This window comes from Phyllostomus discolor, chromosome 3, assembly GCF_004126475.2.
Source record: "Phyllostomus discolor isolate MPI-MPIP mPhyDis1 chromosome 3, mPhyDis1.pri.v3, whole genome shotgun sequence".
Lineage (NCBI taxonomy): Eukaryota > Metazoa > Chordata > Mammalia > Chiroptera > Phyllostomidae > Phyllostomus > Phyllostomus discolor.
This window is the reverse complement of record NC_040905.2, coordinates 171388578-171414357: the sequence shown is the minus strand read 5'-3', so window position 1 is coordinate 171414357 and position 25780 is coordinate 171388578. Positions and strand designations below refer to the sequence as shown.

At 40.6% G+C, this 25780-nt stretch overlaps 1 protein-coding gene across 2 annotated transcripts in view; it reads left to right on the top strand.

Moving 5' to 3' along the window:
- Nucleotides 1–25780, top strand: part of TRPM6 (transient receptor potential cation channel subfamily M member 6) — a 168946-nt gene that overhangs the window by 56589 nt on the left and 86577 nt on the right. For both annotated transcript variants that reach the window (XM_036021747.1, XM_036021748.1), the window contains 6 exons: nt 4176–4255; nt 7669–7707; nt 12823–12997; nt 17364–17577; nt 19753–19877; nt 24411–24582. In XM_036021747.1, coding sequence (XP_035877640.1) covers nt 4176–4255; nt 7669–7707; nt 12823–12997; nt 17364–17577; nt 19753–19877; nt 24411–24582 — 805 coding nt within the window. The remainder of the gene's footprint in view (nt 1–4175; nt 4256–7668; nt 7708–12822; nt 12998–17363; nt 17578–19752; nt 19878–24410; nt 24583–25780) is intronic.

Here is a 25780-nt window from a genome sequence, read left to right as displayed (position 1 = left end):
GTTTGGCGCGAAATCGGTGCAAAAGCCATCGGGCACGTAAGAAGGCAGCGGTGATCCCTGAGTACGCAAGCTGCAACTGGCAGACCCAGAGGGGTAGCGATTGTGGACCAGGGCAGAACTCGCAGCCCGGAAGCCCAGACAAGGGTCTGAGTCCAGGGGAGTGGAACTACCGCCATTGTTTTCTCCCGCCCCGCTCCTGCTCCCGCCCAGCCCCCACATATAACTTCACAATATAGCGACCGCGGTGCCCAGCCCCGGTGAGCACCTAAGGCTCCGCCCCCCACCGTAACAAGAGCAACCAGACCGGGGGAAAAAAAAAAAAGGAGAGACAGGGGAAAAAAAAAAAAACAAAACCATGTTTTCAACAGAGCAGATCAGTCCCCCAGGACTCATCCTTTTGAGCGACCAAGAATTAGCCAATCTATCAGATGCGCAGTTCAAAACACTGGTGATCAGAAAGCTCACGGAACTGGTGGATTTTGGACGAAATTTAGATGAAAGAATGCAGATTACCATAAAACAGATGCAGGAAGACACGCGGAGGAGAGCCAATAGTGAAAGGAAGGAATATGAGTCTCAAAACAATACAGTGGACCAGAAGGAAGATAGAATCAACCAAGCAGGAAAGCATGATGAAATAAGAATTCAAAAAATTGAGGAAAAGATTAAGAGCATCCAAGACACCTTTAAACGTTCCAATATCCGAATTATAGGGGTACCAGAATGGGAAGGGGAAAAGGAACAGATTGAGCACGTATTTGAACAAATAATAAAGGAGAACTTCCCCAATCTGGCAAAGGGAACAGTCTTCCAAGAAATCCAAGAAGCTCAGAGAGCCCCAAAGAAGTTGGACCCAAGAAGAAACACACCAAGGCACATCATAATTACATTAGCCAAGGTAAAAATGAAGGAGAGAGTCCTAGAAGCAGCAAGAGGTAAGGGGACAGTCACCTACAAAGGAGTTCCCATCAGACTGTCAGCTGATTTCTCCAAAGAGACCTTACAGGCAAGAAGGGGCTGGAAAGAAATATTCCAAGTCATGAAAGACAAGGACCTACATCCCAGTTTGCTCTATCCAGCAAAGCTCTCATTTAGAATGGAAGGGCAGATAAAGTGCTTCTCAGATAAGGTCAAGTTAAAGGAGTTCATCATCACCAAGCCCTTACTTTATGAAATGCTAAAGGGACTTATCTAAGGAAAGAAGATAAAGAAAAGGCATGTATAGTAAAAGCACAGCAAACTCACAAATATCAACAACCACACCTAAAGCAAAACCAAAAGAAACTAAGTAAACAATTAGGACAGGAACAGAACCACAGAAATGGAGGGCACATGGAGGGTTAGCAGCAGGGGGGTGGGAGGAGGAGAGGGGGAAAAGGTATAGAGAATAAGTAGCATAGAATGTAGGTTGAAAATAGATAGGGGGAGGGCAAGAATAGTACGGGAAATGTAGAAACTAAAGAACTCATAAGTATGACACATGGACATGAACTAAAGGGGGGAAATGTGAGTGGGAGGGGGTACAGGGGGGAGGGGAGAGAAGGGGGGAAATGGGACAACTGTAATAGCATAATCAATAAAATATATTAAAAAATATATATATACCCAATGTTAGGGTGTATTGTATTTTAGGGTGGCATGTTTTGAGCTCCTTCCTAATTGTCTGGGAACCTGTAGACAGTGTGAGTATGAGGTTCTCCAGCTGGATTTTAGCACGTGTTCTGGCCCAGTGCATTATCTTCAGTTGTAGGGTGAAAGTGGGCATAAGAGTGATACGGGGATGGCACTAATGCAGGGTGTGAAAAAACCCCCTTGCAGATGCTGGCTCACTGCCCTTCCACCAGTGCTGTGATACGGATGTTTGTACTGTGAGCAAGAAAGGGGCTCTGTAGTAAAACCAACAAGTCCAGTGATAGGAAGACACTTCACAGGGTGATCTGATCCTAAATTCCTAACTGGGCAGGTCATGGTAGGTAGTCACAACCCAAACAATTATCTTTTTTTTTAAGGATTTAATTTATTTATTTTTTAGAGAGAGGGGAAGGGAAGGAGAAAGAGAGGGAAAGAAATATCAATGTGTGGTTGCCTTTCTCATGCCTCGTACTGGGTACCTGGCCCACAACCCAGGTATGTGCCCTGACTGGGAATCAAACTTGCAAGCCTTTGGTTCACAGCCCCAAGCTCAATTCTCTGAGCTACAATCCAGCCAGGGCGTAAGAGGTTTATCTTTACCTTAAGCAAGCCCTGTCCATTTTTCTTGTGTATCTAGACTGTCATAGTAATCCTTTTTTTTTTTTTCAGATTCCTCAAGAAAGCACACAAATCCTATAATCCAATCCTTTCTTTGCTTTCTCCCACCTTCCTTACCCACCTTATCCAACTTCCTTTTTGATTTCCAGTACATAAAAGAAGCTACAAAACTCTCAATCTTGGGAGCATTTGAGATCTTGCTTCATGGCAATTGTCAGTTTTGGCTCAAATACACTTAAAGAAGCTGAAAATTTAGCTTTTTAGAAAATTGATTTTGAGAGAGAGCAAGGGAGTGAGTGAGTGAGAGAAAGAGAGAGAGAAACATCAATTTGTTGTTCCACTTATTTATGCATTCATTGGTTGCTTCTTGTATGTGTCCTGGTGTATCAAGACGATGCTCTGCCAATTGAGATACCCAGCCAAGGTTCAAATATATTCTTATAAAATTTTTTGCAGGTTTGGATGGTATTTTTCAGTGACTGGATAAAGTTATATCCACATCTATATATTTTTATGCCATATAGAGCTAAAATATTTTCATATTAAGAGGCCAAGCTTATCAGTGGGTTGGTTAGGTTCTATTGAGGATACAATGTTTTTTGCTTCTAGACTTATAATACAGCTTACAGAAGAGTTGGGCTATGACATGAGTTTTGTAGAATGGGTGAGAGAAATGAGTGCTAAAGTCCCACTTGGAGTTAAGGATAGTTATAGGCTGTGCAATATGAAGCAACACAGCCAGTGGTAAGCCATGCTTACAGACTGTGTGTCGAATTATCAATCTATTAAAGCCAAGCTCAAATGACCAGAGATTGAGATTATTTGGGAATAGCAGAGAATTTGCAATTCTGGAAACACATGCCATCGCAGGCTGTAGGCGGGTCCACTGAGGATTTGGGGCAGGCCGTATTTGTGGGCAGGGAGTGCAAAGTGGGGGGAGGTCCAGCCAGAGTCGGAGCCGTTAAGTTCCTTGGCTTGAGGGTGGGAAATGGTTCTTGGCAGATGTTTACTGTTCAGGAAGTTAAGTCCCAGTCATCTGTAAATCAGACATTTACAGGAAATCAGTCTCTTGGTTCTTAAGTTCTGTTCTTCTGAGGGTGCATTCTACATTCTGTACCCTTTGGTTCGATTTTAGATCAGAATTAATTAATTAATTAATTTATTTATTTATTTTCATCACCTGAGGACATTTTTTTATTGCTTTTAGAGAGAGAGGAAGGGAGATGGGGGTGGGGGGAGAACAGCAGAGAGGGGGAGAAGGGCAGAGAGGGAGAGAGAGAGAGAGAGAGAGAGAGAGAGAGATTTGTTGCCTTCTTGCAGGTGCCCCAACCAGAGAACCCACAACCTGGGTATATGCCCTGACAGGAAATAGAACCCATGACCTTTCTGTCTGTAGGACAATGTTCCAATGTACTGAGCCACACTGGCCAGGGCTGGATTGGATTTTTTTTTTTTTTTTTTATAGAATCTTGCTGAAGTTGCATTTCTCCTCTGATCCTCTCTCCAGCTTCCTGTGAAATCTTAGTCAAAGTGAGCCTTTATGAGTGAGAATCTTGACGTTTGGGAGCTTGATATTCCCTGTATAGGGCTACGGTATAAGATTTAAAAATGATTTAAAGCAAATTAAGGGAACATATTAATGATATCTTTACTTCCTTGCTAGAGTTTTGTGCATTTAGGGACCTTTCACTTAAGAGGAGCTTATGGACCAGTTAACTTTGTGAATATTTTTATGTTCCCACTTGCCTTATTTGTGTCTATGTTGTTTATAATAGAAGCAAGTAAATACTTAGCCTGTTTGGGGTTGGTCTTGCTGTTTTAATTAGTGACTACACTATTTAAATATATCTTGTCTGCTGAACTACTGTGGTTACACTGCTTTCTCACTTAATTAGAATATAAAAATAACAACCTTTTCTATTTAGTCCCAGAAATCCTGGATTGAAGGTGTGTTTGACAAGAGAGAATGTAACAGAATCATACCCAGCTCCAAGGATCCTCACAGGTACAATGTGGAATTGCATTGTTCTTTTTAAAGCAACACTGGGAGGACTGTTGGTGGAAACTCAGAGATACGACTTGTTGAAAGGATTTGATAATATCTGTAAAGTTAGTATTTATTTTTAATTGATCTTTGTGTCTTCATTGAAATAGTGCATGATTACTGCAGAAATTCTGACCAGATTTTCTAGTAAGAATGGAGAGCTTGTCGATTTTGTACCTAACTCCAACCCCAGGGCTTATGACAATGCCTGCCAGACAGTAGGCTCCTGAGAAACATCTGCTTACTGACTTAATGACATGTAAAGAAAACCAAGTTCATCATAATGACATCGCCCTGATGGAGCTGCTGTTAATATGGCGGTGGATATTGCTCTGTTTATTTTGATGCTCCTGTTCCTTTTATTAGGAGGATAGATGTTAGGAAATCTCTAGTGCTATATCTATTCCACTGGGTTTGGATAAAAACTTTACAAGTTCTAAATGTTGAATACTCAAATTATTGCAAATGTTCCTTATCCTCAACTAAAGTGTCTTTGGGAAATAGTGACGGATATTTCAGAACTCTGTGCTCAGGTTATTCGAACAGTTAATTTCGGTTTCATTTTCCTCCCATAGGCTTTTCGCTTGAGTAAAAAAATGGGCAGCAGAATGAAATGATTCAAGTTTGAGTACTTCGAGTTCTTGACAACCCTTTGGAAGCTCTACTCGTAGAACAAAATTCAAAACAGCAGTTAATGAAAGATAGGGACAGGATGGGTTATGAAAAATCCCCCAGTGTGATTGGGGCCATGAAATAAGATTGAGTGGCATTGCTCTTGGGAAAGAGAAATTGAAAGGAAAATAGAGGACCAGTACAATTAACCCTTGAATGTGGAGTTACTTGCACCAAACACCTGCGCTGTCAAAATTTGCGTATAACTTTTGACTCCTCTAAAACTTAACTGCCCTCACTGTTCAAGACAGATTGATGCCAGAACCCCTTTGGATACCTAAATCCGTGGGTGCTCAAGTCCCTTATATAAAATGACATAGATGACACAGAACGATGCATGCAGTTGGCCCTCCTCCTTCACTTGGGTCAAAAATAGTGTTGAGTCTGCAGATGTGAAACCAGGGATATGGAGGGCTGGCAGAATATTATACATTTATTGAAAAAAATCCATGTATAAGTGGACCTGCACACTTTAAACCCATGTTGTTCTAGGGTCAATGGTATTTTTATTAGGGGGACCACTGTATCTTTAGCTTCCTTTGGGCATTTGGCCTTATGTTCATTTGAAGTTTAGCAGTCACTGCTATACATGCTTATGAAAGGTAGCATGGTGAGGTCAGTGAAATTCTGGTGCTTCGGGGATGACTAAAATAGTGTTCCTTGCTTTTGTTAAATATTTACTAGTCCCACCCTCATTTAATTACCTGTGCCTTGTAAGCCCTGTGATTAGAAATTCTCATTTTGCTTATTAAATCTTTACGACATCTTGTAATGTGATGGAGGCTGCCATGGAAGGCAGGCTGAGCTCAGGCAGCTCCTACTGCTCTGTAAATGTACATCACCTTCACGATCACCTTGAACATCAAGAATAGTGATAAACTATAGGCCATTCACCCATAGACTCAGGAAAAATATTAATGATCATAATTCCATGAATGATCTAAGATATGTGACATTTTATGGGAAACAAAAGCAGTCTCTGTTTTTCTGTGATTGTAAAAAAGTTAATGGGTGATTATGGCTATTCCCTTTATGCCAACCTTTTTCTTAGAGCCCAGTTAGATTTTCAATGTGGTAGCTTTCATGCGGTTTTCTTCCTTATGGTACACAGGAAAAGGGTAATAGTTTACTATTTTAAATTTAGATCAAAGCTGAGCTTTTATTCTTTTTGTATCTCCTAATAAGAAGCAAATCTGATAGAGTTGATTACGTCTTTTTCCTTCTCATTTGAACTTGTTGAAATGAAGCTGTAACAGAAAGCAGGCCCAGCTGCCTGCCCCTACGAAAGCCAATACTCATGGGGCAGATGCTGATAAAGGAAAGTGGTTTATTCAGATACTGGCCATCTGGAAGATGAGGGACTCAGGTCTCAAAACCCATCTTCTGGGAAGATGGGGAAGTCACATCTCAAAGCCCATCTCCACATCTCAGTGGAGGCAGAGATTGTGATAAGGAGGGAGAGGGGAACAGAACAAAGAGATCAAGGAAGGGGGTCGACAAGTTCTCTGTGTGCAGACCAGCACAGTCCGTCCCGATAAAGCAAGTGGTGGTCAGTGCGTATCATCCTGGCTTCACGTCATGCTGGCTTCACGTCATCCCAGCTTCCCATAATCTTGGATTAGAAGGTCCAAGATTCTTGTACAAACATGCCGTTCATCTACACGTTACATTATTAGGCAGAGTGGTGGGGTGGGTTGCAGTCTCCCCCATTACAATTTTATAGTTTGACAGCTTCTGAGAAAAAGACATTCCCAAAAGGCTGGGACAGGAAGAAGTGAGAGTTGTGAAGATTCATTTCTGGATAATTTAGAATGACTCCAATTCTGTGAACACTACTTTTTCTTCCAGCATTTTAAACTAGAGTTCTCTTCCAGTTAAAACTTATTCACACCTAAAATATGGTCATTGAAGACCACAGTGCTAACCTCCAAATCCAGAATGTCCTTTTGAATCATAAAAAAAAAAGATTAAAAATAACACCAACTAAGCCCTGGCTGGCATAGCTCAGTGGATTGAGTGCGGTCTGGGAACCAAAGTATCGCAGGTTCGATTCCCAGTCAGGGTACATACCTGGGTTGCTGGCCATGACCCCCAGCAACTGCACATTCATGTTTTTCTCTCTCTCTTTCTCCCTCCCTTCCCTCTCTAAAAAATGAATAAATAAAATCTTTAAAAAATACTGTGTAAATGTTTGACCAGTCTTAAAAAAAATAACACCAACTGTCCCTTAATTTGATAGTGTTTTATGGTTTTAAAAGTGTGTGTGTATGTATATTTTCAGACTTGATTCTCAAGAATTCTGTGTTATCTTCATAGTATAACAGTAGTAGTAGCTACCATTATTGTACACACTGCAGTGTACCAGGACTATAAGGCACTTTTCATATATTATCTCAGATAATCCTTCTAATAATCTTGTAGGGCAGATATGTTCAGGTGTGAAAACTGGGGATTAGAATAATTGTTAGCAAGATTTAAATCCAGGTGTTTAAGTTCCGATGTTGGTGTTCTGTTAATTAGATCATAGTTTCTGCAGTGTAATTATATTTGGTAAATGACTTTGGGATATTTGGGGAAAGATGAATGAGTATCCAGCAAACCCTGATTTCCAAATCATGGAAGACAACAGATATTTACTGTAAAAGTATTACATATGTTTTCAAATATGTCAGTAAACTAACAGATTTTCTTCTTTAATTTAGATGTACCACAGGATGCCAGGTCTGCCAGAATCTAATTAGGTAAGACATAAATAAGATTTCTTTTAATTTTTAGGCATTCTGTTTCAAATTTATTGGAATAGTTTTCTCACATCTTGAATGAACTTAAGGAAAGGGCTCTATTGATGTATTTTATTTCCCTTCCAAGGGAAGGTTTAAAAAAAGACACATGAGACATTTTTGAAGGAGAAATTAATTATTTGAATGTAATAGATTACATGAATTACTCAGACATGTAAATGGCTGAAGGCCTTTGACAAGAACTTTTACCAACTGAAATACTTGTAAAGCACTAAATTTTCATTGTGCAGTTTATTTGGATGATGAAGATGCTTTGTGCAGACACAACACTGTATTTGATTCATGTGAATGGCATATGTGCATACCAGCACCAAGTCTGATACTAATTCTGATGTGTTTTTTTTCCAACACCAACAAGTAATTAGCTTAATTCTGGAGATGGTGTCAGATCCCACAGGTGTAGAGAGCTCAACGACTACTCCTCACTCTCCACTTCAGATGGCGGTTGAAAGTCTAAATTGTCAGTGCTTCTGTCTGATGGACTATAGATTGGAGGTTCCTGAGACCCCCTCCACAGTTCAGTTAATTTGCTATAGCAGGTCACATAAGTCAGAGAACACTTACTTAAGTTTACCAGTTTATTGTAAAAGATCCTATAAAGAATACAGCTGAATAGCCAGATGGGAGAGATGCACAGGGCAAGGTGTGTGGGAAGGAGCACAGAGCTTCCACACCCTTCCCTCCAAGTGTGCCGCTCTGTCAGCACCTCCACGGGTTCACCCACCAGAAGCTCTCCAGACCCCATCCTTTTGGTTTTTTTTATGGAGGCTTCATTGCATGGGCACCATTGATGGAATCATTGGCCATTGGTGACTGAGTCAATTTCCAGCACCTTTGTCACTCTTTTTTTTTTGCATGGTGTTGAATATTTATTTATTCATTTTAAATTACTTTATTGTTTATCAATTACAGTTGTCTGTATTTTCTCCCCACCCCTCCTCCCACCCCAGCCAAACCCATCTCCCTCTCTTGCTTCCACCCTTCCCCTTGGTTTTGTCCATGTGTCCTTTATAGTAGGTCCTGAAAACCCTTCTCCCCACTGTCCCCTTCCCCTCCACTCTGGCTGTTGTTAGATTGATCTTGTATCTGGTTATATTTTGTTTGTTTTTTCTTTTGTTGATTATGTTCCGGTTAAAGGTGAGATCATATGGTATTTGTCCCTCATCGCCTGGCTTATTTCGCTTAGCATAATGCTCTCCAGTTCCATCCAGCTGTCACAAAAGGTATAAGCTCTCTCTTTCTCTCTGCTGCATAGAATTCCATTATGTAAATGTACTGTAGCTTTTTGATCCACTCATTTGCTGATGGGCACTTAGGTTCCAGCACTTAGCTATTGTAAATAGTGCTGCTATGAACATTGGGGTGCATAGGTTCTTTTGGATTGGTGTTTCAGGGCTCTTAGGGTATAATCCCAGCAGTGGAATTGCTGGGTCAAAATGCAGTTCCATTTTTAGTTTTCTGAGGGGTTTTTTTTGAGCACTTGTTTTAATGATACTTTGAGGCACCTGTAAACTGGTTTACCAGCAAAACAGATTCCTTTTATCCTGCATCATCATCTAGATTCTTTGCCGGAATGTGCTATATCTCTTCCTTGTCACTCTTATCTCTCAGGAAATTCCAAGGGTTTTAGGAACTCTGTGACAAAAAGGGGGACAAAAACCAAATACATATTTATTAAAAATTGCAACATCACCTGGCTGGCATAGCTCAGTGGATTGAGCATGGGCTGTGAACCAAAGCATCGCAGGTTCAATTCCCACTCAGGGCACATGCCTGGGTTGCAGCCCACGGCCCCCAGCAACCGCACATTGATGTTTCTCCCTCTCTCTCTTTCTCCCTCCCTTCCCTCTCTAAAAATAAATAAATAAAATCTTGACAAAAAAGAGTTAGTCTTAAAAAATTGCAATATCACACAAGATTATGGGCAATACAAATTTTAACAGTAATTTGCATTTTAAACTATGCACTTATAAAGTGTTTTTACCTCTCATTTGTAAGGAGGATAAAATAAAATTTTCTTAATTGTGATCACATTCTGAAATTCACATTATGGATTGAACCAATGTTAAATTTACTTGGGCTACAAAAAAATTGAGGATCCAAAATGTAGCAAATCATGGGGAAAGAAAGACACCATCCACAGACATGACAGGAAAGATGGGGCAGCGGGGGTACTGGCCTGCTCAGGCTACTGTAACAGAGTAGCACCAACTGAGTTGCTTAAACAACAGACATTTGTTTTCTCACTTTTCTGGAGGCTGGATGTCCAAGTCTGAGGTGCCACCACGTTGGTTTCTGATGCAAACTCTCTTCCTGCTGTGCAAATGGTCACCTTCTTGCTATGTCCTCACCTGGCCTTTCCATTGTGCATTTGCTGATAGAGACTCCTGGTGTCTCTTTTCCTCTCCTTGTAAAGTCACCGGTGCTATACGATTGGGGCCTTCCTCTTATGGCCTTATTTAAACTTTCTTACTGCTTTGTAGGGCCTACCTCCAAATATAGTCACATTGGGGCTTAGTCAGGGCTTCAGCATATGGATTTAGGGGACGTTTCAGTCTACAATACTGGGGGAAGAGTTTCCATTTGGCTAACCTTCTACCTTTTCCTAAAAATGTTTTTCTTTTCAGTAATTATTTAAAATTTTGTTAAAATTCAAAGCAAACATAAGCATGTAGTGAACTGAAAAGGCTTCACTTACTCCTCCTACTTCCTACTTTATTCTCCAGAACCTCTCCCTGTCAATAGTCTCCCAGCCTTACAGTCTTCAGGAAAACTAATGTGAATGATACTGTAAAAACATCTGTTTTCATACAAACTCAGAAATTAAAATCAGTTAAAACTTATAATTTTCCTGCCTCACTAGGAACTAGTTCGATTTTTTTTTTTCCATTTGTAGGGCTAAATGTCCCAATATTAGTTGCTAAGCAGTCTGTCCTAGCCTCATTCATTTCTGATGTCATCTCTCTTATATACCAAGTTCCCACATGTCTATGGCTCTATTTCTGAGCTTTCTTGTCCATATCATAGATCCATTTCTATTCCTTGTGAATGCCACTCTGTTTCAGTATTATAGCTTTGTGATATATCTTGATGTCTGATAGAGTTAGTAGTCTATGCTTTTTTCTTTTCTTTTTAAAATGACATTTAAAAAAATCCTCACCTGAGAATATGTTATTGATTTTAGAGAGAGAGGAAGGAAGAGAGAGAGAGAAGGAGAGGGAAACATCTATGTGAGAGAGAAACCTGTATTAGTTGCCTTCATACATGTCCCAACCTGGGTTCGGACCTGTAACCTAGGTACATGCTCTGACCAGGAATTGAACCCACAACATTTTGGCTTATGGGACGATGCTCCAACCAAGCCACCTGGCCAAGGATATTCTTTTTTTTTTTTTTTAATATTTTATTTATTTACTTTTTAGAGAGGGAAGCGAGAGAGAAAGAGAGAGAGAGAGAGAGAGAGAGGCATCAATGTGCGGTTGCTGGGGGTCATGGCCTGCAACCCAAGCATGTACTCTGACTGGGAATCGAACCTGCAACACTTTGGTTTGCAGCCCTCCTTTATTCTTTTAAAAATTGTTTTACTCTCTTGGACATTTTTATACATCTGTATGAATTTTAGAATTACTTTGTTAAGGTCTCTGAAAAAGCATTTTAGGATTTTTTAAGGATATTTTATAGAATTCATAAAGACAATTTAGGAAGGGATTGGTAAAATTGGCGTCATTCTAAAGTTGATTCTTAGGATGAGTTTTTAGTATGTCTTGGTGATGTATAATTTGGAAATTCTGAAAGTAATGACTAAAGGGATGAACATGAAAAATATTTTTTCTTTAATTTGGGGGATGATTGGTTCCTTTTGGGGGCCACCTTGCCATAATTTTAAAAAATCTTTAAAGGTTTTATTTCTTTACTTTTAGAGAGAGAAGGGAAGGGAGGTAGAAAGGTAGACAGAAACAGCAGTGTGAGAGAGATACACTGATTTGTTGCCTCTCACGTGCCCTTAACTGGGGACCTGACCTGCAACCCAGGAATGTGCCCTGACTGGGAATCAAACCAGCAACCCTTCAGCTCACAGGGCAGCACTCAGGTCACTGAGCCACACCAGCCAGGGCTAAAAAAAATTTTTATAAGAGTTTATTTGAGCCAAACTGATGACATATGCCAGGGACTAAGATCTCAAATGCTCCAAAGAATAACAGTTTTGCAGCATCCACCTTGCCACAATTTAATGGCATGGTTAAAAACTAGACGAAAGCTAGATAGGCTCAAATCAAATGGATTAAACTAGGAAAATACTTAGAAGAAAGTGGGTTCACACCGAAGAACAATCCTATGAAAGAGTAGTGATTTATCTTTCCAGGTTTGGTTGCTTCCATTGCCGTTCTGTTTAGAAGAAGCCACAGTGAGATGCATCGTCAGTTTATGAGATGTTTTTCATTTCCAAGAGTGACCCTTGCTCCACGAGATGGCACATTTCTCTCCAGTAGATCCCGATCACATGTATTCTGTACATTCGGGGTTATTCTTCTTCCCTTAGCGTCGTAGCCCCTCTATCGGAACCCCAATACTGTCCTCCACGTTCTGACTTCTTGTCTCTTCAGCCTACTTCCTTGTTTGCTTGGATCCCATAATTTGTACATGTTTTTATGTTGCTTTTTATACAGATCAAATGCCTCAATTATTTCGAAAGCTGAATAATAACCCCTTTGTATGTAATAGGTACATGGTCTGACGTATTTGATACAGTTTTCTTGCTCTGCAGATACATAATTTGTTATTGAAGAAAGTACAGAAGTTCTACATATCCAAATTTTAATTTGTTCTTCTGATTGTTCCTAATTCATGCAAGATGAGAAGTCTGTCATTCTTTCACCAGTGTGATGAATATTATATTTTGTTAGTTTTCATGTAGCCTAGTGTCAAAAATCTAATATAAATCTTAATGTGAACTTTTGAAAATTATTAATGTAGGCCTTCTACATTACGCTGGAGAAATGTAGAAACATTACATCTATTTTCTATTTTGAAATTTGTTTTCATCTCAAATCCAAGGTGTTACTGTGGGCGACTGATCGGTGACCACCACGGGACAGATTTTGCCCGGACCGGCTCCGCCAGCGGTGATGCAGATGAGCAGTGGTCTGTTGAAAAGCACACGACGAGAAGCCCGACAGATGCCTTTGGCACTATTAATTTCCAAGATGGAGAGCACATTCACCACGCCAAGGTTTGTTAACCCACATTATTTTGCTGGTTTGTAACAGTGGATATAACCTTCAAATTGTATCTCCTGATCATATCACCAAGTGTGGATGGCCAGATGACCAGGTTTTATTGCAAAATTGGATTCTCTGTGACTGGCGTGGCTTAGTAAATTGAGTATCATCCTGTCAGCAGGGGTGTCCAGCCTGTGGCCCATGGGCTGCATGTGGCCCAGGATGGCTATGAATGCAGCCCAACACAAAATTGTAAATTTATTTAAAACATGAGATTTTTTGGTGATTACTTGTTGCAATGTATTTAATGCGTGGCCCATGACAACTCTTCTTGTTCCAGTGTGGCCCAAAGATGCCAAAAGTTTGGACACCCCTGCAAAGTGAAAGGTCACCAGTTTGATTCCCTGTTAGGGCACATGCCTATGTTTCAGGCCAGGTCCCTGGCTGAGGTGTGTGTGAGAGGCAACCAGCTGATGTTTTTCTCACACATCTATGTTTCTCTCACACATCTATGTTTCTCTCCCTCATTCTCTCCCTCCTATCCCTCTCTCTGAAAATAAATAAATAAAATCTTAAAAAAGTATTAGATCTGTGTTATTAACCTTTTGCCAAAAATGACCTGACACTTCTCTTTCCTTTATGTCTCAGGGGCATTCTTCCTTTCCCAGGTGTGGCCACCTCTTTATTGATCGGACTCTTTCAGCAAACTTATGCCTTCTGTGGAAGATGGTGGGTCGTTGCTCTTGCCAAAGGGCTGCTTTTGTGGAATGCAGAGAGTTGCTACCAGTCAGTGGGCTTTACTGAATCATGGTTGCAGCAATTGCTACTAACTTGTGGCTATTCCTGACTGCTATGTATTCATGAGAGCCTCTTCACCTGAAGAAAATGGGGGATTCTCTCTGCAGCCAATGAATTATAGTACTGGGCTCTGTAGGCCAATTGTGCTCCTGTCCCTAATGTGTTAATTTTGCATGTGATTTGCATAGTATTGACAGGTCAGATATCTCCCAGATGTTTTCTCTGGAGCTTGTAAACCACCTGCTGCTTTATCAGAGTCAGCTGTCTGAGGGCAAAGTACAAGGGGGCGCAGCTCAAGAAAGGTCAGAATCAGATGTACTCTGGGGTGTGGCCATCAGTTTGATGGATTTAAACCAATAGTTTTTAATAGTGCAATCATAATAAAGTTTCATAATATAGTTGTACAGTAGCCTGTGTTTTCAGTTATTAGTCCTTTTGCATTTAACTTCGTGCATTGATGTTTTCTTTTTTTGTAAATTTTATTGTTCAAGTACAGTTTTCTGCCTTTTTCCCCTTCTTCTCCCCGCCCACCCCAGCCATCCCCACCTCCCTACCCCAACCCCACCTCCACTTGGTTTTGTCCATGTGTCCTTTATAGCTGTTCCTGAAAACCCTTTCATTGGCAGGATAGCTGCCTCCATTCTCTTCTCCGATCCTTTTGGAAGCTCACTCTTAGTACGTATGTAATTACACTGCCTGTAATTTTCCCCTTAAATTCTAGTCTTCTTTTTACTTCTTGTACTTATTCATGATCACCTTTATTTACTCATTTTTAAATCTATTCAACAATTACTTATTGGGTGCTCATACTTTGCTGTGCCCCATAGAGCATACGTTCCAGGTACTAACATTGGTACATTGGTTTTGTTGGGAGGGAGGAACCAACTTTCCTCTGCCTTCAAGGTTCTCCTGGCTGGTCTAATAGTCAAATAGACATGAGACAGATTAGCAAGAGAAAATAACCAAATTTAATACACACAGATGTATATATGTATGGGAACCCAGCATACTTGAGAGAGTTGGAAACCCCATATGTAGGAAGGACTCAGAGATAGAAAGGGAGATTGAGGCATATAAGACATCCTGAGCTAGGGATGAGGTAATGCACCTTGGGGGCTTCAAAGGGTCTTTGCAAAGTAATAAGAATAGATATTTAGTAAATAGAAGGTTGCCCTGCCCTATAGGTAGTAATTAAGTGGAGGGGCTGAAGTTTCTTTTGCGCAGGAAGCTGAAATTGCCTTTAGCTCAAGGTAATCTGCATACCACTGAGATACACCTTGGGGTGGCTCATTCTGAACCCCAACAGTTACAATCTAGTAAAGGAAACACAAAGTAAATGTACAATTACCACAGATGCTGGGGATACTCTGAAATGGGAATAAAGCATTCTTTGAGAGGCTAAAAAGAGTAACTCCTGTTTTTCTGGGGCTCTGTGTGAGTGTCCCGAAAGCCATCTGAAAGTAGGGACAGCTAAGCTGAGATCAGAAAGTTGAGTGAGATAGTGTTTGGTGAGGCTGAGGGGTAAGACCAGTCTAGGGAAGAAGAATATCTTGACAAAGGCCAAGGCAGAATATGGTCCATTTAGGAAGTCTGAAACTATGGTTAAACCTCCTAGTCAACAACACATTTTACACTTACCACTTGGTTCCCGTTACATTCTATGGTGAAGGAGTTTTTTGATCTTCAGAAGAGAAGTGTCTCTGTCCTTTTTTAAGCCCAGAGTTGCTCAGGGTTATGTGAGCATCAGGGAAGCTTGTGAGAGCTCCTTTTTCAGCTCCCTCCCCCACATTCCCCATCCTAGTTGTTTTTCCCTATCACCACATTCCACAAAGGATTTGAGGTGAATCTCTGCCAGTGCGAGTCTACATAACCTGCAGGAGGGAGTTAGGTATAAGGAGGAGGGGAAAGAGTTAACCTTTAGCACATTAACCTTTAGCACATTCTTTGGTTGGCCTTGGGGAGAAAGACTCTAGTGCTGATATTTTAGTTAAGCAAAATTGTTTATCCTGAACTCTCAAAGAGATACATCTTCTAGGACTAAAAAGACTTAGAGTTGAAAGAGAGGGGCACCTGGGAGAAAGTAGGGGTAGAGAGATGAGCTGAACCAGAGCTGCTCCCCCGCCCCCGCCCCCGCCTTATTCATTATTCAGAGAAACAAGCCATTTCACAAAGGTCAACTTGTACTTTCTTCCTACTATTTGATTATGTAATAAAGTCATGGCCACTGAGTCTCCTCTCTTGTGAATTGCATCCTAGTTATCCTTAGATTCTTTCTATGACTCCCATTCTGTGATGTTTGAAGCCTTTTTAAAAAATATTTTATTTATTTTTAGAGAAAGGGGAAGGGAGGAAGGGAAACATATGTGTGTGGTTGCCACTCATGTACCCCCTAGTAGGGACCTGGCCCGCAACCCAGGCACGTGCCCTAAGAATGGAACTGGCAACCTTTTGCTTCACAATCAGGTCCTCAGTCCACTGAGCCACACCAGCCAGGGATGATGTTTTAAGAATTTTAAAGATAAATGGAAAATTATTTTAAGTGCTATCAGAGGCTTGAGGATGCTGTGATACTTCCTGTTTGTATACCATCTGTGGTTATTTTTGGCATAATTTTATAATTCATAGTTTCTTTTTGCCTTCATTTATCCTATTCTTGCGGTTGGTTGGCTTATGCTTGAAGAAGGCAGACTCATCTCCACATGATTTTAATGGTCTGGATGTGGCTACCTCTGCTGGAAAGAGTCAGTCATATTCTATAACCTTAGGCAAAAGCAAAATGACTCTGGGGCTACCTGTTGGATGGATTTTCCTCATCTTTTCTTTCAGTTACATTGGCTGGTCAAAGATACGACACTTTTGTGACAAGTATTTCTTTTGGAAAAGAACATTTTCAGAGGGATAATTATATATACATCATTTCAGAGGGAAATGATTAGAATGTAAAATTTATAAGATATTAAATATATGTACTCTTGGATCTTAATTTAAATGATACAAATATCTGAAATGGTCAAGTAAACTAAAAGCCATGGCATTTATGAAAAACCTGTTTCACTTGTTTCTAAAATCTTTTTTTTTTTTTTTGGTGGTCAAGGGAAATATGTATTCTATTTTTATTTTATTGTTTATTCTATTACAGTTGTCTCATTTTTTTCCTCTTTCTGTCCCTCTGCCCAGCCCCCCTCTCTCACCCACAGTCAACCCCCTCTCTGTCATCCATGCCCACGAGTTATTCATACACGTTCTTTAACTAGGCTTTTTTGAAAATGGGTTTACTGGAGTAGTGATTTTTGCCACTTTGAAATATTTTTCCTCACCCGAGACCTGAGAACATTGTCGCACCAGCCTTGAAAACCAGAGGAAGCCTTCCTACTGTGACTTGTAATTCTCAGAAGCAACTTGAAGAGTGTATGGGATCCTTTTAAAGTAAATACTTCCATTATATAAGGATGAGCTTTTGAAGAGATGGAAGACTCTTCCTTTCAAGTTGTGGCTATTTGAATTCCTTTCTGCATGTTTATTATTACTTAGTATTTGTTTTTACTATTTTATGTATGTGTGTATATGCTTATCTTCCAGTATATCAGAACTTCTTATGATACAAAGTTGGATCATCTGTTACATTTGATGCTGAAAGAGTGGAAGATGGAATTGCCAAAGCTGGTGATTTCTGTCCATGGGGGCATCCAGAACTTCCAGATGCCCTCCAAACTTAAGGAGATCTTCAGCCAGGGTTTGGTCAAAGCTGCGGAGACAACAGGAGCGTGGATAATAACTGAAGGCATTGATACTGGTAAAGCACACTCCATTGTTAAACACTTTAAAAAAAAATTTCCTCTGTGTAACTGTGAAGGAAGCAGTGTGGCAGTGCCTCTCCACTGCCAGTACTCCCAGGAGACGTGGTGGCATGGGGGAGAAAGACGAAAAGCTTAGTGACTGGCAAAGAAACCCAGAAGAACCATAGACCTTTCCTGGGATGTGTTTTCTACCATTGTTAAAATGTGCTGTTCGAATTATATAACTTTGGGTACACGTTTTGGATAAAAAGAAAGTAGTCTTTCATGAGCTTTGCACTATGGTGAGGTTAAAAAAGACATGGAAGCCGTGCAAATGTGCAGTGTGTGGGCATGGACATGAGATAATCTCACCATGGCCAAGTTCCCAGGCATTGGAAATCAGTGAGGCATGCAATGACTGCATTGAGTATATTGGGCATGCAGAGATAATTAACTACATAGTTGTCATTTCGCTCACTGTCTCTACCACCAACTCTTTGTACTCCTGAAATATGACATTCAAGAATTTTATACAGTAGTCTCTGAACCTCTAACCCTGTCCTTTGTATCAGTATTTATGTACTGTCTGCATGTTGGAGACTCACTCAGGGGCTTTAAAAATATAGATGTGCAGACTTTACCCCAGATTACCTAGAGTTTTTCAGAATGCATCTTCATAAGTATGTGCAGCTACAGTGTTGAGAACTAGTAACTTCTCAAACCCTTCTCTGTTACCAATCACCTGTTATGGTTCTGACACCAGTTCTGATGTGTGGGTTCTTTCTCAACACATTCTTTGGTACCAGTCAGGTGTCCTGTAATTCAACTCAATTCTGACACTCATTCTAGAAATAGCTTCAGATTCCATGGGTTAAGGGCTCAGCACAAGACTGTCCCCAGTGCAGATGCCAATCGTAAGTCCAAGTTGTTACCTCTAATTCTGACCATCTGGCTATAACTCAGAGGTTCCCATGACACTCCTTTGGTTTGATTAATTTGATAGAGTGGCTCACAGAACTTAGGAAACCAGTTTACTCACTCGATTACCAGTTTACTATAAAAATATATATAACTCAGGAATAGCCAGGTGGAAGAGACACATAGGGCAAGGTATGGGGAAAGGGGCACAGAGCTTCCATGCCTTCCCCTCTTCTCCATGTGTTCACTCACCTGGAAGCTCTCTAAACTCTGTCCATTTGGTTTTTATGGAGACTTTATCATATAGGCATAATTGATCAAATCATTGGCCATTGCTGATTGAACTGAATCTCCATCTGTCTTCCATCCCTGGAGCTGAAAGTCTCACCCCTCTAATGGCCTGGTTGGTTCCCCTGGCAACCAGCCCCATCCTTTGATGCAGTCTAAAAGTCACCTCATTAATGTACCTTTGTTGACTCTCATCACTCAGGAAATTCCAAGGGCTTAAGGAGCTCAACGTCAGGAATAGGATGAAAACCAAATATAAATTTCTTATAAATCACAATATCACAGTGTGGTTTTTCATCTTTTATTTCTCTCTCTGTTTTTTTAATCTTGATTGGCCCTAGGCAATGTCTCCTATTACCTTCAGCCAGTCCTTTAAGTCTTCATTAGATGCCAATACACCCATGAAGCATTCTCTGTCTCAACTCACTTTTGTCTCTTAATTTCTATAGCATTTACTGCCTGTAGCACTTTAGCATTTTATGCATTTCCTTATAGGTTAGGGTGAGTCTGTGTATCAGTTTCCTCCTCTTGGTGTTGTAAGCTGGAGGGCAGGGCCGCACATCTGCTAGGCATGGAGCAACACATGCTGATTTAACAAATCATTCCTTTCTGATGGAAAGGAATGAAGGAAGCACATGATTGGAAAAAAAAAAAGCAAATAAAACCAAGGGATTTTGGCTTGTCATTAATGGGTAACCTGGTTGTTCTTGTGCACATTTTATTGACATAATTATTGTTTCACATTCTTGGTAGAAAGTGAAGGTGGTAGAGTTGGTAGTCCATTGATAGTACTTATTTAATTTCCAATAAAAAAGGGTGGGGCCTGACTGGGTAGCTCAGTTGGTTAGAGTGTCATCCACTGTGTCAACAACTTTTCCTAACAATGACCTTTTTGCATGTACTTGTCTGCTTGTCTTTTTCTGGGAGTCGTGGTGTTTTGCACGATTTGTGAGTTAAACCTTGACTTCTCAACTGGTTTTTCATAGGAGTGTCCAAACATGTTGGGGATGCCCTCAAAGCACATTTCTCCCAGTGCTTGAGGAAAATCTGGACAGTTGGAATTCCTCCTTGGGGTGTCATTGAGAACCAGAGAGATCTTATTGGAAAAGATGTAAGTAAACAATCCTTTCACAACAAAAAGAAATGAACATGTATCCAATGCCAACTTAGCACTATACCTGCATATCTAATGGACATCTGGAATGTAATATATCTAGAACCAGCTCCTGGCTTCCGACTGCCCCCCTTACCCTACTGCAGAAAATGACAAGCCCTTCCTTGCAGTTGTTCAAGGAAAAAAGCCTTGGTCTTATCCTGGAATGATCTCTGTCTCATGCCTCAAATCTAGTCCATTAGTAAATCATCTCAGCTTTAGTTTAAAAATATATCCAGAATTGGACACCTTCTCATTACCTCCCCTGTTACTGAGCAGGTCCAGGCCACCATCTTCTGTCACTGGATGATTACAGCAACCTTCACTCCTCTCATCCTTGTCTTTTACTACAGTCTATTCTGAATACAGTAGCCAGAATGATTCTTCTAAAATATAAACTAGATCATGCTACACCTGTGTGACAAAACCTTTAGTGGGTCCTGTCTCATCACAGTAATAGCCAAGCTTCTTGCAAAGGCATTCATGTAGCAAAATCAGGGACATTCGTGATTTGGCCCTTCTCATACTGTCCTCTGCTTCATTCATTCCTGTGTATTGAGTCTTTGATTCTGTTAGTTTTTTGAAAGGGAATAGATTTGTCTAATTACTTTTTTTGTAAAAATCTCAGCTATTTACAAAAAAGTATGCAGAAGAAAGATAACTACTGTGAATATTTTGGCAAGTATTATTCCAGAATTTTTTCTATGTATGTGCACATATGTATATTAAAAAAAGTTGTATGTAAAATAAATACAGAAACCAACTACTGTGAATTTGTTTTTTAACTTAACTATTTAACATAGTTATTTTTCTATGTCAATTAAAATAGACATGCTTATGGTTTATTTTAATTTCCATTAAAAAATTTAAACATATTAAATAGTAGATATATTAGAATAATGAACTCATATATCCATCTTACAACTTCAGCTTACGAACTTATAGCCACTTTTGTTTCATCAATTCCCTTATTCACTCCACACCATCTGCCTTAATTATTTTGAAGAAAATTCCAGACATGCACTTTGATGTTTCATGCCTCATAATATTCTATTGTACTATAATTTATTTAACTACTCCCCTATTATTGTTAATTGAGGTGATTTCTTGTTTTTCACTAGTATAAAAATGATATTGTTTAATAGGATAGATAAATCTTTGAAACTAGCTTGCTTTATTTCCTTCAAAATAATTCTTTTTTAAAATATATTTTATTGATTATGCTATTACAGTTGTCCCATTTCCCTCCTTCACTCCCCTCTACCCTGCACACCCTCTCCCACCCACATCCCCCCTTTTAGTTCATGTCTATGTGTCATATTTATAAGTTCTTCAGCTTCTACATTGCTCATACTATTCTTACCCTCCCTCTGTCTATTTTCTACCTACAAACTATGCTACTTATTCTCTGTACCTTTTCCCCCTCTCTCCTCCTCCCACTCCCCTGTTGCTAACCCTCCATGTGATCTCCATTTCTGTGGTTCTGTTCCTGTTCTAGGTGTTCGCTTAGTTTCTTTTGGTTTTGCTTTAGGTGTGGTTGTTAATAACTGTGAGTTTGCTGTCCTTTTACTATACATGTTTTTTTTTAAATCTTCTTTTCTTAGATAATTCCCTTTAACATTTCATAAAATAAGGGCTTGGTGATGATGAGTTTCTTTAACTTGACCTTATCTGAGAAGCACTTTATCTGCCCTTCCATTCTAAATGAAAGCTTTGTTGGATAGAGTAGTCTGGGATATAGGTCCTTGTCTTTCATGACTTGGAATACTTCTTTCCAGCCCTTTCTTGCCTGTAAGGTCTCTTTCGGGAAATCAGCTGACAATCTGTTGGGAACTCCTTTGTAGGTTACTGTCCCCTTATCTCTTGCTGCTTCTAGGATTCTCTCCTTCATTTTTACCTTGGCTAATGTAATTATGATGTGCCTTGATGTGTTTCTTTTTGGATTCAACTTCTTTGGGGCTCTCTGAGCTTCCCGGACTTCCTGGAAGTCTATTTCCTTTGCCAGATTGCGGAAGTTCTCCTCTATTATTTGTTCAAATACATTTTCAATCTGTTGCTCTACCTCTTCCCCTTCTGGTACCCCTATAATTTGGATGTTGGAATTTTTCAAGATGTCCTGGAGGTTCCTAAGCTTCTCCTCATTTTTTTTTGAATTCTTATTTCTCCATTCTTTCCTGTTTGGTTGTTTCTTTCTTCCTTCTGGTCCACTCTATTGTTTTGAGTCCCAGTTCCCTTCTCATCGCTATTGGTTTCCTGTGCATTTTCCTTAATTTCTTTTATGGTAACCTGCATTTTTTCGTCTAATTTACAACCAAAATCAACCAATTCTGTGAGCTTCCTGATCACCAGTATTTTGAACTGTGCATCTGATAGATTAGCTATCTCTTGGTCACTCAAAAGGATGAGTTCTGGGGCACTGACTTGTTCTTCTGTTTGAGCCATCTCTCTCTCTCTTTTTTCTTTTTTTGGTGTGGTCACTCCTGTTATAGTGAGGGGCAGAGCCTTAGGTGTTCACCAGGGCTGGGCACCCCAGTGGCTAGATTGTGATGTTGTATGTGGGGGCAGGGTCGAGAGGGAACAATGGCGGTAGCTCGGTTCTCCGTGGGACCTCAGTCCCTTCCCTGGGATCCTGGGTTGCGTGCTCTGCCCTGCTCCATAATTGCCGCCTCACTGGGTCTGCTGCTGCTGCCTGTGTACTCAGGGTCCACCCGCTGTGATCTTGTGCACCCCAGATGCCTTACGTGCTCCTGTTGCCTTATGCGCCCAACTCTCCCTGTTCTTTGCCCTGAGACCTGTGCCCGGCTGGTTGTCTTCATCCCTCCTACCAGTCTGGATGAATGGGTCTATTTCAACTTCTTGGCTGTGTGACTTCCATTCAGATAAATTTTCTGTCGGTTCTGGGTGTTAATTCTGCCTCCAAATTGTTGTTGTTCCAATCTTGGTTGTGCGTGGAGGTATGGTGCATCCACCTACACCTCCATCTTGCTGGAAGTCCCTTCAAAATAATTCTTAAAGTAAAATGCTTGGGCTTGTTGGTATCTACCTTTAAAAATGTGACTCACTGACTTCCAGGAAGGTAGTAACAATTTACATTTCTTCCAATAGGTATGAGGGTGCCCATTTTTCTGTCCCATTGATAGCTCTGGGTATCCTGGCTTTTTCAAAAAATTCTCATCTTGATAGGTATAAAATAATACCTAATTGTTCTTATTTCATTTAAAGATTTTATTTATTTTTATTTTTAGAGAGGAGAAGGGAGGGAGAGGGACCTGGGCAGCAACCCAGGCGTGTGTCCTGATGTGGAATCAAACCAGTGACCTTTTGGTTTGCTTGCAGTGCTCAATCCACTGAGCCACACTAGCCATGGCCTTAATTATGCTTATTTCTATACCTTTCATTAGTAGTGAGGTTCATCATTGTTTCATGTGTTTTTTGTGCATTTTCAATCACAGTTATTATATTTTGAAAGGCCTTTTACATTGTAATTCTGTTTATTTACATTTTTGTTTATTATGTATGCTGCAGTTCCCCCAGTTTTTATTTTATATAATTTATGATCTTTCGTCTATAAATAAAAAATATGTATTAAATCTATCAATCACTTTCTTTTTGGTTTCTGGCCTCAGCATCATCGTTAGGTAACTTTAAGGAATAATGTTTGTAAAACTTACAGTGCTTTTTACATTCATTATGTCTCTCAAGCCTCACAGCAGCCCCCTGATGTGGAAATTATTATCATTTTCATTTTCACATGAAAGAAATCAATCTGAGAAAGGAGGCAGGAATCACTCAGATTTAGTAAGCCGAAGAGCCTAGACTTAAACTTGAGTTCTCTGACCCCAAATCATGTCCTCTCATCTCAAAAAACAAATAAGAATTAGAACAGATTAAGGAAGAATCAATAAGTGTTAATAAAGATCTGGAAGTTTTATATACAGGAGAATGTATTGCCATTTGGTTGGCTGTTGTTCTCCATGTCATTCAGAATACTAGAAAAAATTCAGTGTCAAAATATTACTCTGGAATAGATCTACTAAAGGCATGTTTGGTGGACAATGATATGATCTGTGTATACTGATGCCAATTCTTGAACTGTTTTCTAATCTTCTGAAGCAATGTAACTACTGAAATTGGAAATAACTACTTAGAACCATTTTTAACAATGTGGCAGCACCATGACATCCAGGTGTGTGGTCAGTGGACTTACCTTGCTGAGCAGGGGTGTGCGAGTGTTGTTGAACTTGTGTTGTTGAGTTTCTTGAGCAGAACTGCATACTAGTCATGCATTCTAGGACACATTGGCCAATAAAAAATGGGAACTTATAAAACATCAAATTGATCTCTTACCACAGATAGCTTGAGAAGCACTGATCTTGGTAGTAAGTTATGCTCTTTAACCTTGACAAGAACTCTGCTGTGAATGGAGATGGGCCTTTGAGCACTTGAACTGAGGGAAGGATCTTAAGCTCTGACCCTCCCTTTTCCTTGTAGGTGGTGTGCCTGTACCAGGCCCTGGGAAACCCGCTCTGCAAGCTCACCACCCTCAACAGCATGCATTCCCACTTCATCCTGTCCGATGACGGCACTGTGGGCAAGTATGGAAATGAGATGATGCTCAGGAGGAACCTGGAAAAGTACCTCTCTCTGCAGAGAATACACAGCCGTGAGTTCAGCCAACAGGTCCTGGCTGGGGTCCTGCTGTGGAGCTAGCTGCTCTGATGTCATCTATACAGAGTAGAGAGGTCCAAGGCAGCCCCTGCCTTAATGTGTGTGAACCCACAACCAGAAAAAAAAAACACAGTTTGAGGTGGTATAAAGCCGTGAATGAAAGTTGGGAGAGAGGAAAAAATACATGGAGGACAGTATAGAAAGGGGAGGTTGGGTTTTGTGGAAGAGTGGAGACGATAGCAGAGCCTCCAGGAGCTCTTAGGGTTGATGGATGGATGGACAGAGAGGGGAGAGAATGGGAGTGGCTGAAGAGCAGTAAGGAGGTTTGCCTGAGAAGACTGGGGCTATGATCTTGGATAGTCAGGGGAGCTGATGGCCTTTCATACATGAGTGGGGTGGCCCCAGACAGCAAAGGTTGAAATCAGACAGGCTTTTAGAAGTAGGACCGTGGAAGATAACCATGTTGTGTGCTGCTCAGAGTGGTGCTTTGAGAAGGTCGTTTTGGTAGTGTCTGTAGGAGGGACAGGCAAGAGGAGGGCCTGCTTCAGTGAGCATCCCTGAGTGGAGAGCGGGGACTCCTCGCAGGGAGGAGGAGGGCTGGGTGCTGCCTGGAGAAATGGAGACTTTTTGTCCAAGGAAGCTGAGGTGGCCACTGCCTCTTTCAGTGAGTTAAACCTTCCACAAAATACTCCACTGACTGGGGCAGAGGGGCAGGGAGTAAGAAGGCCCTCGAGAGGTACGAGTGCTCTTCAGCCTTTGACTTTTGGCTGGGAAAGGCTGAATCTCTTGAGTTTTGGGCCTTGATTCCCCAAGACAGCAGAAAGTGGTAAAGTCAGACCGACCAAAGCTCTGTCATTTATTGCCTGTTACCTTGGACAATGGAGTAATCGGTCAGTTTGTTTTCTTTTTTTTTTATTTTATTTTATTGAGTATGCTATTACAGTTGTCCCATTTCCCCCCTTCTCTCCCCTCCACCCTGTACCCCCCTCCCACCCACATTTCCCCCCTTTAGTTCATGTCCATGTATCATACTTATGAGTTCTTTAGCTTCTACATTTCCCGTACTATTCTTGCCCTCCCCCTATCTATTTTTAACCTACATTCTATGCTACTTATTCTCTATACCTTTTCCCCCTCTCTCCTCCTCCCACCCCCCTGCTGCTAACCCTCCATGTGATCTCCATTTCTGTGGT